At 44.1% G+C, this 13,735-nt stretch overlaps 1 protein-coding gene across 5 annotated transcripts in view; it reads left to right on the top strand.

Annotated features, from left to right (window-relative positions):
- The first annotated feature begins 3,026 nt into the window (after window positions 1–3,026).
- DNAH11 (dynein axonemal heavy chain 11) overlaps window positions 3,027–13,735 on the top strand; it is a 147,063-nt gene continuing 136,354 nt past the window's right edge. For 3 of the 5 annotated variants that reach the window (XM_080974522.1, XM_080974521.1, XM_080974524.1), the window contains exons 1-4: window positions 3,027–3,605; window positions 8,182–8,322; window positions 10,974–11,170; window positions 11,975–12,164. In XM_080974522.1, the coding sequence (XP_080830648.1) occupies window positions 3,372–3,605; window positions 8,182–8,322; window positions 10,974–11,170; window positions 11,975–12,164 (762 nt within the window). In that variant the 5' untranslated portion in view covers window positions 3,027–3,371. Of the gene's footprint in view, window positions 3,606–8,181; window positions 8,323–10,973; window positions 11,171–11,974; window positions 12,165–13,735 lie in introns of those variants that run through there. The other 2 variants (XM_080974523.1, XM_080974525.1) reach the window with 2 other exon arrangements.

The following is a 13,735-nucleotide window of genomic DNA, read 5'->3' on the forward strand; positions in this document are numbered from 1 at the left end:
GGCCAATAACCAGGGGTGATGAGAGTTGTAGTTTAGCAACATCAGGAGAACAAAGTTTGCTCACACTTCGGTTAGAACCTCAGCAATGTGACAAATGTTTTATGTCTAGGCTGGGCCTTAGACAAAAAGGGTATTTGCATCTGTAAAGAATGAGCCTCCCAAATGGATCTCCCATCTGCAGCTGTGGCAGAGGAAGTGGTAGATTGATGTCTTGCCTCAGTAAGAGCCAGAATGAGAGCCAATAAACAAGCTTAATCCAGACAAGACTGAGGTACTCTTAGGGAGTGGATGTGATGTGGCCTGCTCTGGATGGAATTGCACTCCCTCTGAAGGAGCAGATATGTCATAGTTTTAGGGTACTTCTATATCCATTACAGTGGTACCTCGGGTTAAGTACTTAATTCATTCCGGAGGTCTGTACTTAACCTGAAACTGTTCTTAACCTGAAGCACCACTTTAGCTAATGGGGCCTCCTGCTGCTGCCGCACCGCTGGAGCACGATTTCTGTTCTCATCCTGAAGCAAAGTTCTTAACCTGAAGCACTACTTCTGGGTTAGCGGAGTCTGTAACCTGAAGCGTATGTAACCAGAGGTACCACTGTACTGTTGGCTTGAGGCTCAAGTGGCCACAGTGGCACCAAGTGCCTTCCAGCAGCTTTGACTGTGGTTCCAACTGTGTCCCTTTCTGGACAGAGGCAACTAACTTGTCTTGTCTTTGCCCTGATAACCTCTAGGTTGGACTACTGCAGTGTGCTGCCCTTTAAGACAATTCAGAAACTGCAGCTGGTGCAGAATGTGGCACAACTGCACTGGCTACCAATTAGTTTCCAGGCTTAATTCAAAGTGCCAGTTTGGACCTATTAAGCCATATGTGGCTGAGGCTCTTCATGTGACCCCTCCACAGGCAACAAAGAGGGTGGCCGTATGAGAATAGGCCTTTTCAGTGGTGCCTCTGTGGATTTCTCTCCCTAGGAAGACATTCCCACTGCCACCTTTATTTTTAGGTGCCAGGCAAATACTGTCCCGTTTATGCATGCTTTTGGCTTTTAATTCAAAGGGTTTCAGGAACCTGTGGCCTCTTTTAATATTGTGAAATCTGTTAACACGCGTCTTTAATTTTATAGAAGCATTTTCAGGCTTTTATTGGTTGTATTTGTCCTAATGTGTTTTAATGTAAGTCACTTTGGGTCACTTTTGACCCGGTGAATCAAAACAGCAACATATGTAGGATCCAGGCTGTTAAGACAGCCCCCATTTTCTTTTCCAAAGAAAACTAGCAACAATAAATGCTGGGATTCAAAAATCTATGAAGGCTGCTTCTAATAACTCAATTAAATGACTGTTTTTAAACAGCAGACAATCCACTTCACTCCTATTCCACATCACAAGCTGCTTTTGAAGCTTCACTCAGTTTCAGAAGCTGTTTATCACTGACAATCTGCTTAGTGGACAAATATGGGCAAGCCTTCCTAGAGGGAGATGAAGTTATGACTAATTTGCAGGTGTTCCCCCCAAGCAATTGAAGACCATGTCTACATGCTGCCAATCTCTCCTCTGCCCTTTTCATGCCTCTTCCCGTTCTGGGAGAAAAGTGGGGTGAAGATTTTGTTGCAGAAGGAAGAGACACTCATGACTTCACTAGCTGACTCATCTCTGCATCTTGGCTACCCACTTCTGCTTCCGGACTTCTCTCTGCCAGAGACTCTCTTTTCTCACTTAGCCCTGTTACCTCCTCAGCATCTGACATAGGCATAGACAAACTTGGCCCTCCAGATGTTTTGGGACTACAACTCCCATCATCCCTATCTAACAGGGCCAGTGGTCAGGGATGGTGGGAATTGTAGTCTCAAAACATCTGGAGGGCCAAGTTTGCCTATGTCTGATCTGACACCTGCTTCCAGTCTTCTTCCTGTGACCACTAGTCATGGTCCCCAACACCACTCCCTAGGCTCTGAGCCTTCTTCCCTTGGTGGTTCCCCAGCTGGTACCTCCCACTAGTCCTCTGCGCCCAACCAGTCCATGGCATAATGTCACACAAGAATCACAGCACATCTAGCTCCTGAAGATTTTTGTAATAATATTACTGATATTATAAAGGTAAAAAGATAAAGGACCCCTGGATAGTTAAGTCCAATCAAAGGTGACTATGGGGTTGTGGCACTCATCTCACTTTCAGGATGGGGGAGCCAGCATTTGTCCACAGGCAGCTTTCTGGGTCAGCATGACTAAACCGCTTCTGACACAACGGGACACCATGATGGGAGCCAGAGCGCACGGAAACGCCATTTACCTTCCCGCCACAGCGGTACCTATTTATATACTTGCACTGGTGTGCTTTTGAATTGCTAGGTTGGCAGGAGCTGGGATAGAGCAACGGGAGCTCACCCAGTCAAGCCGATTTGAACCGCGACCTTCTGATCAGCAAGCCCAAGAGGCTCGCACATTTTTCTTCAGCTCTTGAAAACAAAAGTTCTGGTTTAATATTCTTCCTAGTCACTAGTGGTCTAAAAAACGGTAACAGGGAAGGGAACAAACCAACCACTGGCCAGTTTTTGGCGCACTTCCCTAATATTCTTCGTGAATCTGCAGCTTGCCTACTTCGCCATTTCAAAACTATGAGAAACTGAAGCCATTGGCTGCAAGTTGGGCTTCTGCGAACACCTGCCCAGAAGCACTTCGATAGCAGCACCCGCCCTTGCCCAAATGAAAACACCGTTTGGAAACTCTATAAAAATCCATGCATTTTATCGAGCGGCTAGTTTTGCTGCCTTGGAGCGAGCCAGTCCATTTGCTCGTGGGGAGGACCTGCCGCTCTTCCGCGCGCGGGGGCAGAGACCCCCTGGAGGTGTGTCGCTAAACATCCGCGTGACGCATTTAAAAACCTTCGTCAGCCCTTAGCTTCTCCGTTGTCCCCCCCGCTTCCACCCTTCCCACCCCCGGCGTCTCAGCGGCTGATGGTTCCTTCCTGGCAAGCCGTGGCCCTAATTGGCCAGGGCCGTGATTTGTTTCCCTTGAGGAGCGGCTTGCGGGTGGCCCGGCCGTGACTTTTTTCGCTCGTCCCCAGGGCAACGGGACGCCGCCGCTGATTGGAGCAGACAGAGCAGCGAGTTGAACCGGACGCTGGCGGGGGCGTGGGGAGCAACTCCGGGGCCGGCAAGGAGCGCGAGGAACAGCGGCGGCAGCAGCAGCAGGTGAGCTGCCCGCGCGCTAATTAGCGGGCGCTCCAGAACTGCGCGGGGAAGGCGAGGAAAGGCATCCAGCTTCGCGTCGAGAAGTTGGGGAAGGCGCGCAGCCGTGAGGCGCGCATTGCCCGCGAAGTGCCCCAGTTGCTGCAGCGCCGCCGTCTCCTCCTCTGTGGACGCCGGGCTGGAGATGGAGGAGGACGAGGACGAGACGGCGCAGGAGAAAAGTTTCGCGGAGGACGCGAGGGCCCAGTTCGTGGGGCGCCGTGTGGCGCACTTGCTGAGGCTGAAAGACGACAAATGGAGCCAGTTCCTGGCGGAGGAAGACAACCAGAAGCTCCTGGAGGACTTTCTGGAGAACAGCCGCCTCACTTTGCTGGCTTTCTGGCTCCCTCTGGCAGGAGGGCTGGCAGCTGGGACGAAGGTAAATAATGGCCGGGGAGGTGTTTGGGTGGGGTTTCCAGAACAGGGGCGCCGTTCTGTAAGCTTGCAGTGCGCCAAGTGGGTTGTTTTTCTCCTTCGCCTCCTGTGGGCTCCGTCAACACCCAGCCATGTGGATGTGTTTTGCGTATGCACTTCCAAATCTAGAAGCCACCCTGGGGTGCCAACTTGAACGAAATATTGGGGGGCAGGTAAGTCCCACCCCACATAATAGATCACATGTCGTGGGGCACACACACCATCTGAATGGCAATGCCCATCAACTTGAAGGGGTGTGGACCCCTCCAATATTTTATTGGGGGAGCTGAAGGGGCCTTGGCTCCCATGGAGCCATTCTAGAAGATGTTAACTCCAAAACTCATCAGGTGTTGGGAAAAGGTGGTCAGTCAGGTATGTCTGTACACAGACCTGATGTTCTACTATGTACACATCTCATAAGATTATTTTTTTTATGTTGATATGCTTGCGCTATAGGACTATAACTTCAGATTGCTTATACACAAGTTCTCTGATTGTGCCCGTGTATACAGTCACTTTCTTGTGAATTGGGTTGAACATGACCCTAGTCCACAGTGGACTGTTGTCATTTTCATAATGGGGGGGGGGGGGCTGCTCAGCTCAGTCAGTAGAGCATGAGACTCTTAATCTCAGGGCTGTGGGTTTAAGCCCTATGTTGGCCAAAAAAGATTCCTGCATTGCAGGAGGTTGGACTAGGTCCCTTCCAAATGTATGCTTCTGTGATTTTATTATTCTATCCCACCCAACCTCCAGTGACAAAAAATATTGCTGGCTATTGTGGGCCCACCTGTGGGCTGTACCCACCTGCAACCTGTTTGTTTTCTTTACAGCATTCATACATAATGAAGAAAATTGCTTGGTTTAGTTGTGGGGACTGTTCCTGAGAAGTTTCTAATTCATAGTTCTTACTTCAGAATGAGTTTGCATTATTTAACACTAATCCCTAGACTAGAGCTATGTACCACTGGTCTGTCAATATTATTTCCATTTGGTTATAAAAGGTGCACAGGTAATTCATTGATAGAACCTCATCTCACATATCCTGTTTGAAACATGTTCAGTGCTGTAATCCTGTCTGGTTGCCCCAAAATATAGAACACCTTTCCTTTGAGACCTGCTAAAGCCCAAGTCTAAGCTCTTTTTGGAAAATGTTGTAAGACCTTTGTGCCTGAGCTGGTTTTTTATTTATTAATATGCAAGTCTGATGTATCTGTTGCGAACTATAGTTTGATTGTGTTGTTTCTGTATTGTAACTCACCAAAAGCCTGAGCAATGTTACAGGTTACAAACTCAAACAAATGCCAGTAAGTGTGGCCGTTGTTTCTGAATCTGTAATGTAAACAATGTAGGTGCATTTTCTGCCTGTTTGCTGAAGAGCATGTTTACTTATTTGAGAGACATTCTCTGCTGTAGTAAAAATGCTATTGTGTATTGTATGTAACACTTGTTAATTTGCTTAGAAACTAAATTTCAGAAAGGTTTGTATTGGTAATTGCTTCCATGTGATTCACAGCTTTCAAAAGCTTCTTTTCACAACTTGTTTATCACAAGCTGTTAACTTGGGGTGGTTATGCTAAATTATCTCACCTTGACTTTACATGAGGTAAGATTGCAACTTGGATTGTGATGTAACTGCTGAGTTATGATACCAGTTCATAGGGGAGGGGAAGTGAAGTCTAATACAGTGGTACCTCGGGTTACATATGCTTCAGGTTACATATGCTTCAGGTTACAGACTCCACTAACCCAGAAATAGTACCTCGGGTTAAGTACCGTATTTTTCGCTCTATAGGACGCACCTGAGCAAAGGACACACCTAGTTTTTAGAGGAGGAAAACAAGTAAAAAATATTTTGAATCGAATCAGTGTTGGGGCTGAAGGGGGAAGCCCGGAGTTTCCCCATAAAGCCCCGGCATCCCCAAGCTAGAACAGCGAGACGCTGCGCAGCGCTCCGTCTCGCTGTTCTGGCTTCGGGGACAGCCTTTCAAGCCTCCACAGGGCAGCGGGGTGCCTTCACCCTGCTGCCCTGCGGAGGCTTTGCGCAGCCGTCCCCAAGCTAGAACAGTGAGATGGAGGGCTGCGCAGCGCTCCGTCTCACTGTTCTGGCTTCGGGGACAGCCTTTCAAGCCTCCGCAGGGCAGCGGGGTGAAGGCACCCCGCTGCCCTGCGGAGGCTTTGCGCAGCTAACCCTGAAGCCTTTGGAGCGCAGCGTGAGATCCCGCTGCACTCCAAAGGGTTCAGGGATAGCCACCTGAAGCCTTTGGAGTGCAGCGGGACCTCGCGCTGCGCTCCAAAGTCTTCGGGTTCCTTTTGCTTGCTCTCCCGGCTTCAGCGAAAGGAACCCAAAGCCTTTGGAGCACAGCGCAAGTTCCCACTGCGCTCCAAAGGCTTCAGGCAGCTATCCCTGAAGCCTGGAAAGTGAGAGGGGTCGGTGCACACCGACCCCCTCGCTCTCCAGGCTTCAGTGAAAGCAACGTGTAGCCTCCGGAGCACGAAGGGAGTGCTCCCTCTGCGCTTTGGAGGCTTCGCACGGCTTTCACTGAAGCCAAGGAGCCTGCATTCGCTCCATAAGACGCACACACATTTCCCCTTCATTTTTGGAGGGGGAAAAGTGCGTCCTATAGAGCAAAAAATACGGTACTTTGCTTCAGGATGAGAACAGAAATCGTGCTCCGGCGGCGCAGCAGCAGTGGGAGGCCCCATTAGCTAAAGTGGTGCTTCAGGTTAAGAACAGTTTCAGGTTAAGAACGGACCTCCGAAACGAATTAAGTACTTAACCCGAGGTACCACTGTACTTCTTTCCTACTGCTGTGTCTGTGATGAGAAGGTTCATGGTCTGATTATCTGGAATTCTCTTTTGTTCTTGGTTTACTTTTTACTTCAGATTTGATCTTCATAACAACACACTTACTTTATAAATTTAGGTGAGGAAGGCCAAACAAAACGAGATACAACTCGTATCAATATGTTGCAACTAGAGTTAAAAGTTCCGAATTTCATTATAAGACAATTATTTTAAAACCATTGCATTGCACAAATAGAACAAAAATCAAAGCAACCCACTACAGTAGCTAATAATTTTGAAGTATGCTTCATGCTCTCAGCAATATGTAATAAATCTGGATCAACCCTAATTAAAAAAGGTATCCAGATTAAAAAGGAGTTTACTAATTAGGGTTGCCATATGTCCTCTTTTTCCAGGACACATCGTCTTTTTCATGGGTATGTAAAACAAGTTGTCATAGAGATCCATAGTTAAAAGTAAAAGTCGGCAAATGTTTTCTTTTTTGCTCTTCAAAATATGGCAATCCTAAAAGTTTACTTTGTTTTTCAAATTTATTAATCTAACATGAAGGTTATTAGTGTTGGTATACTTCGGTATAAATTGCCTCCATAATGCTGCATTGTAGGGAAATAAATGACAAGGAATAAGTTTCCATACATAGATTCTCCTTCAGTAGAGCAGCAAGGCTGTGACTAGGGAGACAGGGAATCCAGCAGCCCTATACACACACACACACAAATAAAACACACATACACACACAGAGTGGAAGCTCCAATCCAGAAGCATATAAGCACCACAGCAGGATATACAACCATTAATTCACTTGTTGAATCTTCTGTACATCGTGCAAGTGTGCACATCATTCCAGTCATCAAAGGGCTTTTTTTTTGTTTGGGATACATCGCAGCTGTCCTGGAAAACTTGTGCCCCATAGTTTCCAAAATTGTTTATGGAATGTTGCAACATGTGAGCATGAATCTTGGCAGTCCTGGTACTGCGTTATAGTAATCCTCTGTAGTTGCAATATTATGGACCAAACCTATTGTGTTGAAGAGCTATTCTACTCTGGTCTGGTTTGCATGGAGCATGGTTGTTTATCTTAATCATGGTTCCTAATCTTAACTCCCAGATTGGCACAGTTATAGTGTTGCATGCCACCCTACAATCTCCAAGCAGTGCAAGATTCCAGTGGTTCCAGGAGCTTGCCCAGAGTTCAGTTTCCTCAGAAAGGACAGTGGTCAGTGAAGACTGTAGTGTCTTCATATGACGTACGGTTTATTTGCACATATATGCAACACAAGCCTATGATGGAGGGGTTCACGGCATTAACATCCCAATAAGGTCTTGCTTCTCTCATAGCTACAGCCTTGGATTCCAGCAGAAATCATGCATGGTTCTGTCTCTCAACTGCCCAGCATGCTTCCTGCTTCTGGTTCTAGCTCACACACCTCAATTCAGGCCTTTGTCTTTCTAACTACCAGTGAGGTCAGTGAGGTGAGGGAGGCCCCCCCCCACTCATTTGTAGTCTGGCACAGAACCACTTTCTTTGTTACTTTAATGACCCATTACCAAGAAACTTGTCTGGCTATTCCAGCAATTGGATTTTTGTTGCATCCAGGAATGCAAAGGGACTCTGGCATACAGCCTACCCTTACCCCCAACCCCCCCCCACAACATTATATAAATTATCAAATGAATGAGTACATATGGTCACAATTCATTCACTTGAGAATTGTAACATATCTTTCTGGTTTAGATACCCAGAGGCGTGAAACTCAAAACTGTTTGTATTATGAAGAACACAGACTGCGTTGGAGCAGAAAACTGCAATGAAGCCCTCAAATTTGCAGAATTGTCTGGAGCACCTATGGAACATGTAATGATTTTCTTAGAAGAGGTACTTCTAGCTTATGTATTTCTTTGTAATTTTAACTTCTCAGTCTTTAACCACACTACACCAAACAGAAGGATTTCAAACCTCCCCCAAACTTGCAAAAGGGTGGAAAATCCTTTGTAACTTCCGATTTAGATCAAATGGTTTGACCTGGATGTTGGTTAATTGGGTTTATGAAGAAGGGGTAGCATGGGCCCGTAGCTGTACAGAGCTGGGGGGGCTGGTCCTTCAGGTAAAAAAACAAAACCAGGTGTCTTTTACCTGAATATTCAACCCTCCTTTTTTCCTTGTAAAGTAAAGTATAAGGAAGAGTATGCAGACAGTAACACTCGGTAGCTCACAAAAGCAAACAGAATTTTACACATCACACTGACCATTGTTTAAAACAAACTATGGTTTAATGTGAAAGAGCATGTTGTTGGCATGGTGTATAAAATATCTTGCAGCTCTTCCCCCACCCTGCTGCAGTTCTGTACAATGTTATCACCTGAACTTGGTTTCATTGTTTGTTTTCCCCAAACAATCCTAGAGCAGTAACCAAGGTTTGTTCTTGGCTTACTGCTAGTAGTTTGCTTAAAGAAAATCATGAATGGGCCCATGCCGGGAATATACAACAAGCCAGCCTCTGGTTTGTTTTGTCCACAGCAGAAGGGGGAAGGAGTGATGTGACAACTTTTCAGCACTCTGCCCCAATGTGCTGCACATTCACATTAAACCATAGTTTAAAACCATGCCTTGTTGACGACGCAGGAACCAGGTCATTGATTAGGATTTCTGCTTCAGGGTTTATTCTGGGGGAAGTCAAAATGTCATTAATGAAGACTTAGTTTTCTCATAATATCTTGCAGAGAGCATTGTCCTTGCATGCTTTCCACCTAAAATGGCAGGTCGGGGTAGATGTTAATGAGAATGGCTATTTGAGAGCAAATTTACTTGTTAAATAAGTGATCAGTCTGCTTTTGCACTATTGCTTACTCTTAAAAGTTCTCTCTATCATATACAAAATTGGTGATAGCAAATGAAAGGGATCACTTAACCCCAGTTATGGAAACTTACACCTGGTGTCTCCTCTGTAGTTTTATATGTGGCAGGCAAGAACTTTTCTAATCCCCATGGCTTTTCAACTAATTATTAAATACTTTTTAGAAGCTGCGAGTTTTACTGTGCAGCTCAGCCTGCAGGCTTTAAGCGCTCTTGGTGTTTTGTTTTATTATATTTTATTGTTTATCATTTTAATGTTCTGAACTGCCTTGGGATATACATTATGAAGAGTGGTATATAAAAGCTCTAAATAAATAAATAGTCTCCATGTTATTCCTTTATTGCAAGCAGATTGGACTACAGACTGGAAATAAAAGGGTGAAATGGGATTTAGCCAGCATTAAGTTTAACCAGCAAGTTTGCATTTAGCAAACATTATCACTATGGGAGATGTATAGCAACAAGCAAGTGTATGGGAATGTAGTGGTTACAAATCATATTTATAGTGCCACTGTGGCTGTTTACTTAACTAATTTATTGCACAGAGATCAGCTGAGAATTTCACAACAGCAGAAATGCCTAGTCAAATATTTAATGTAAAGATCTTGCATTGCTCAACATGCTTTTGATTATTTCTTACTAGATACCTGTCCAAAGTATTCATGCCATGTTGGGTTTTTTTATTTTAAAAAAATTCTTTATTTAAAAAAGACTCAAAAATGTGAAGATAAGAGACAGAAATGCTAGCCATTTCACAACCAATCAGGAATCTTGGTTTTCCTCATTATCCTCATGCAAAAACCTGACACTTCCTAGAACGTACTACAAAGAGTAAAACTTGGAGCAATTTGTATCTCTATTCCTAATTCCTTTTTTAAATATAATAAATTACTCGAGTCCGTCTACAGTGGTACCTCAGGTTACATATGCTTCAGGTTACAAACTCTTCAGGTTACAGACTCCGCTAACTCAGAAATAGTGCTTCAGGTTAAGAACTTTGCTTCAGGATGAGAACAGAAATCATGCTCTGGCGGCGCGGCAGCAGCAGGAGGCCCCATTAGCTAAAGTGGTGCTTCAGGTTAAGAACAGTTTCAGGTTAAGAACGGACCTCCGGAACGAATTAAGTACTTAACCCGAGGTATCACTGTATTAGTTTCCAGCTATTCAACACTTGTGCATGTTCCCCCTTACCATCGTAGATAATTTTTCTACTAATTAGGTTTGATTACTTGACATTCAAGTGTTCTTCCATGACCTAATGTACAATTTTTTTTTGGCCATTGTTTATATAAAGCCATACCCAGTATAATCCAAAATGTAGCAGAATGGGGCTGAAAAAGAAAACATGTTGGGGCATGTCACTAAGAAACTTAAAGTGTTGCTAGGTTTGAAGCCTCTCCCTCCGCCCCTCTCTGCAATGCATTTATATTAGGCTTGGCATATTTCAAAAAGTAAAAACCAGGACTCCAAAGTTGCCGAGCTTTTTAAAGAAAAACCCCCAAAAGAAACGTGATTGACTCGCCTAAGACCCAAAACAAAGTGCCACATTTCGGAAATTCCCCCCGGACGTCAATTCCACCTTTGAAACCCAGGGAATATCCGGATGTATGGCAGCCATAGTTTATATGTTGTGTTTTTCCACTATCCCACCACTGTTTTCTCACTTCTTTCAGGTTGTACTGCCCATTCTTTCCAATAAGAAAAATAATGAATCGTGGCCACATGTTGTTTCCCTGGACATGGAACGGCATGTAGAAATCATGAAAAATAAGGCATATGTTATGACTGGAGCTATGTCAGGAAAAACTCTCCTTCCCATTCCAACAGTTGCAAGAGAAACTGAGTTGCATGAGATATGTACTGAAAATAAGTAAGGAGACTGTCTCTCTCTCTCTCTCTCTGTCTCTCTCTTTGTGTGTTTACATCAAAAAGAAATACATTTTGCTTCATGTTTAAGCAGAAGGTAAAACGTTTTGGTTGAATCCTTAAAAATGCCAATAAAACTGAGCGGTGGGAGTCACCTGTCAATGTGAGATGTACAATACCAAACAAAGCAATGTGTACTTCAAGTCTTTGGAATGTAATTGCAATGAGTGAAATAAGTAACAGATGTATTGATTACTGCATTATTTTAATTTTATTTTTTTAGAAAAGCACAAATTACTAAAGCCTATTTTACGCCAAAATTAATATGGTATAGCGACAATCAACATTAGATTTTATATCACAGAAAAATAAGTTGTTTTTCTTTAAAGGCAGATTTTATTAAACCTTTAACAACGATACCTTTTTTAAAATGGCAAAATAAGAGTTTGGAACTGCATGGTCGCAAAAACAATTTGGCTTACAATTTGGTTTGCCAAATCTGAACAAATTTGCCTGATTGGACACTGTTCATTTAGCATAGGGGTGAAATATGCTGGAAATGGGGTAGAAAAGTTTTTAGTGTAAAACTGGAAATCAGCACTTCCTAATGTAAAAGAGAGACTGTTCCAAGATGAAAAACAGACAGAAAATGACACAAACCAAAAAATGTGATGGAGGGGTTTACAATGCTAAGCAATATAAACTGATCTAAGTACAAAGTAAGGCAGGAATATAGAATGGTTACATGCACTGTAAAATGTCACTGAATTTAAGAATGTGGGAATCCTGCCATTTTCCTAACTTGCAGGCAAGACTCTTTCACAAGATCAGTACTGCATGCAATAGAATCAATGGTTATCAAGTGGTCGCATCAAATACAAGACACTGTGGGAAGGAATTCAGCTGAAACTCTTCTTCATGGCTTTCACTCAGATCCTCAGGTTGAGCTAAAGTTTTGGGAAGAAAGAAAGGATAATCTCTTGTGCATATATGACCAGGTAAGCAATTAGCAATTCATGATCATTGTTGTACTTTTATCTTTGTATATAACGTAAGTTAGAGCTGAAAATTTGGATACAGTGGTACCTCGGGTTACATACGCTTCAGGTTACAGACTCAGCTAACCCAGAAATAGTACCTCGGGTTAAGAACTTTGCTTCAGGATGAGAACAGAAATCGTGCTCCAGTGGCACGGCAGCAGCAGGAGGCCCCATTAGCTAAAGTGGTGCTTCAGGTTAAGAACAGTTTCAGGTTAAGAACGGACCTCCGGAACGAATTAAGTACTTAACCCGAGGTACTACTGTATTAGTTTTTAACTTGTAGATACTGCCAAGCAAACTGAAGTTTGTTGTCTGTGCTCTGGTAATCTCTAGGTTAGATTACTGCAACATGTCACATGTAGGGCTGCCTCTGAAGATGGTTTGGAAATGTCAGCTGTTGTAGAATTCAGTGGCCAGATGGTTTGAGCATATAATGACAATCTTGGCCTCCCTGCACTTAGTTTCTGGACCCAATTCAAAGTGCTGGTTTTTACTTAAAAAGTCTTATACAGTTCAGACTGCAATACCTCAAGGACTGCCTCCCCCCGTATGAACCGACCCAGACACTGCAGTCATCATCTGAGAGCCTTCTTAATGTGACCCCTCCACAAGAGGTCTGGAGGGTGGCAACATGAGAACGGGCCTTTTCTGTGGTGGCTCCCTGTTTGTGGAATGCTCTCCTCAGGGCGGCTTGCCTGGCATCATCTTCAGGCACCAGGCCAAAGGCCTCTATAAGCAGGCCTTTGGCCTTTAAATATCTGTGGCCTTTAGAAGTGGGTGGGATTTGTAAAAAAATGTATTTCTCTTTCCTCTTGGTTTTAATTTACCCATGTGGGGTTCATTGTCTGCTTTGGGTTGCCCTGGGCAAGATAAAAGTGACTCACAAAGTAAATAAAGGATAAATAAATTGTGACTACAACTCCCATTATCCTTTAGCATTGGTCAGGCTGGGGCTGATGGGAGTTGGATACTAGCAACATCTGCAGGGCTTCATATTCCATTCCCCTGCACCTAAACTACAAGAGAATATTATATTCACCAAATACTTACAACTAGTCAGGTTTCCCGGGGATAATATTCCACACTGTGGGGGGGGCGCCGCACCACTGAGAAGGGGGAGGCAGGGGAGGCACCTAGAGCAAGACCGCTGATGGGCTTGAAAGAATGGCCGGGTTCATAAAGATGCAGGTGGTCTGTCAGATACCTTGGTACTAACTAAGCCATAGCAAAGTTTAAAAAATGAATAAATACTAGTGACCCATGTTCTAAGGGACCAGTTCCACTTGAAACATATTTTGAACCAACTGACTGCTCCACATGCAGTATATAGCAGAAATTAGTTTTGATTCTTACCTGGGAGTGGATACCTGTGGTAAAGCTAACTCTGTCCAGGAGGGGATATAGCAGGTAAAACCGCGTACTTGATCCTTATGTTAAAAATGGGCTATAGTAGTTGAGATTTGGTGCAATAAACTTTCAGCTCCAAGACTCAACATTTTAAATAATTTTCTGTCCCTCACCTTCAAGGG

The sequence above is a fragment of the Podarcis pityusensis genome, assembly GCF_964106645.2.
Source record: "Podarcis pityusensis genome assembly, chromosome: 12".
Classification (NCBI taxonomy): domain Eukaryota; kingdom Metazoa; phylum Chordata; class Lepidosauria; order Squamata; family Lacertidae; genus Podarcis; species Podarcis pityusensis.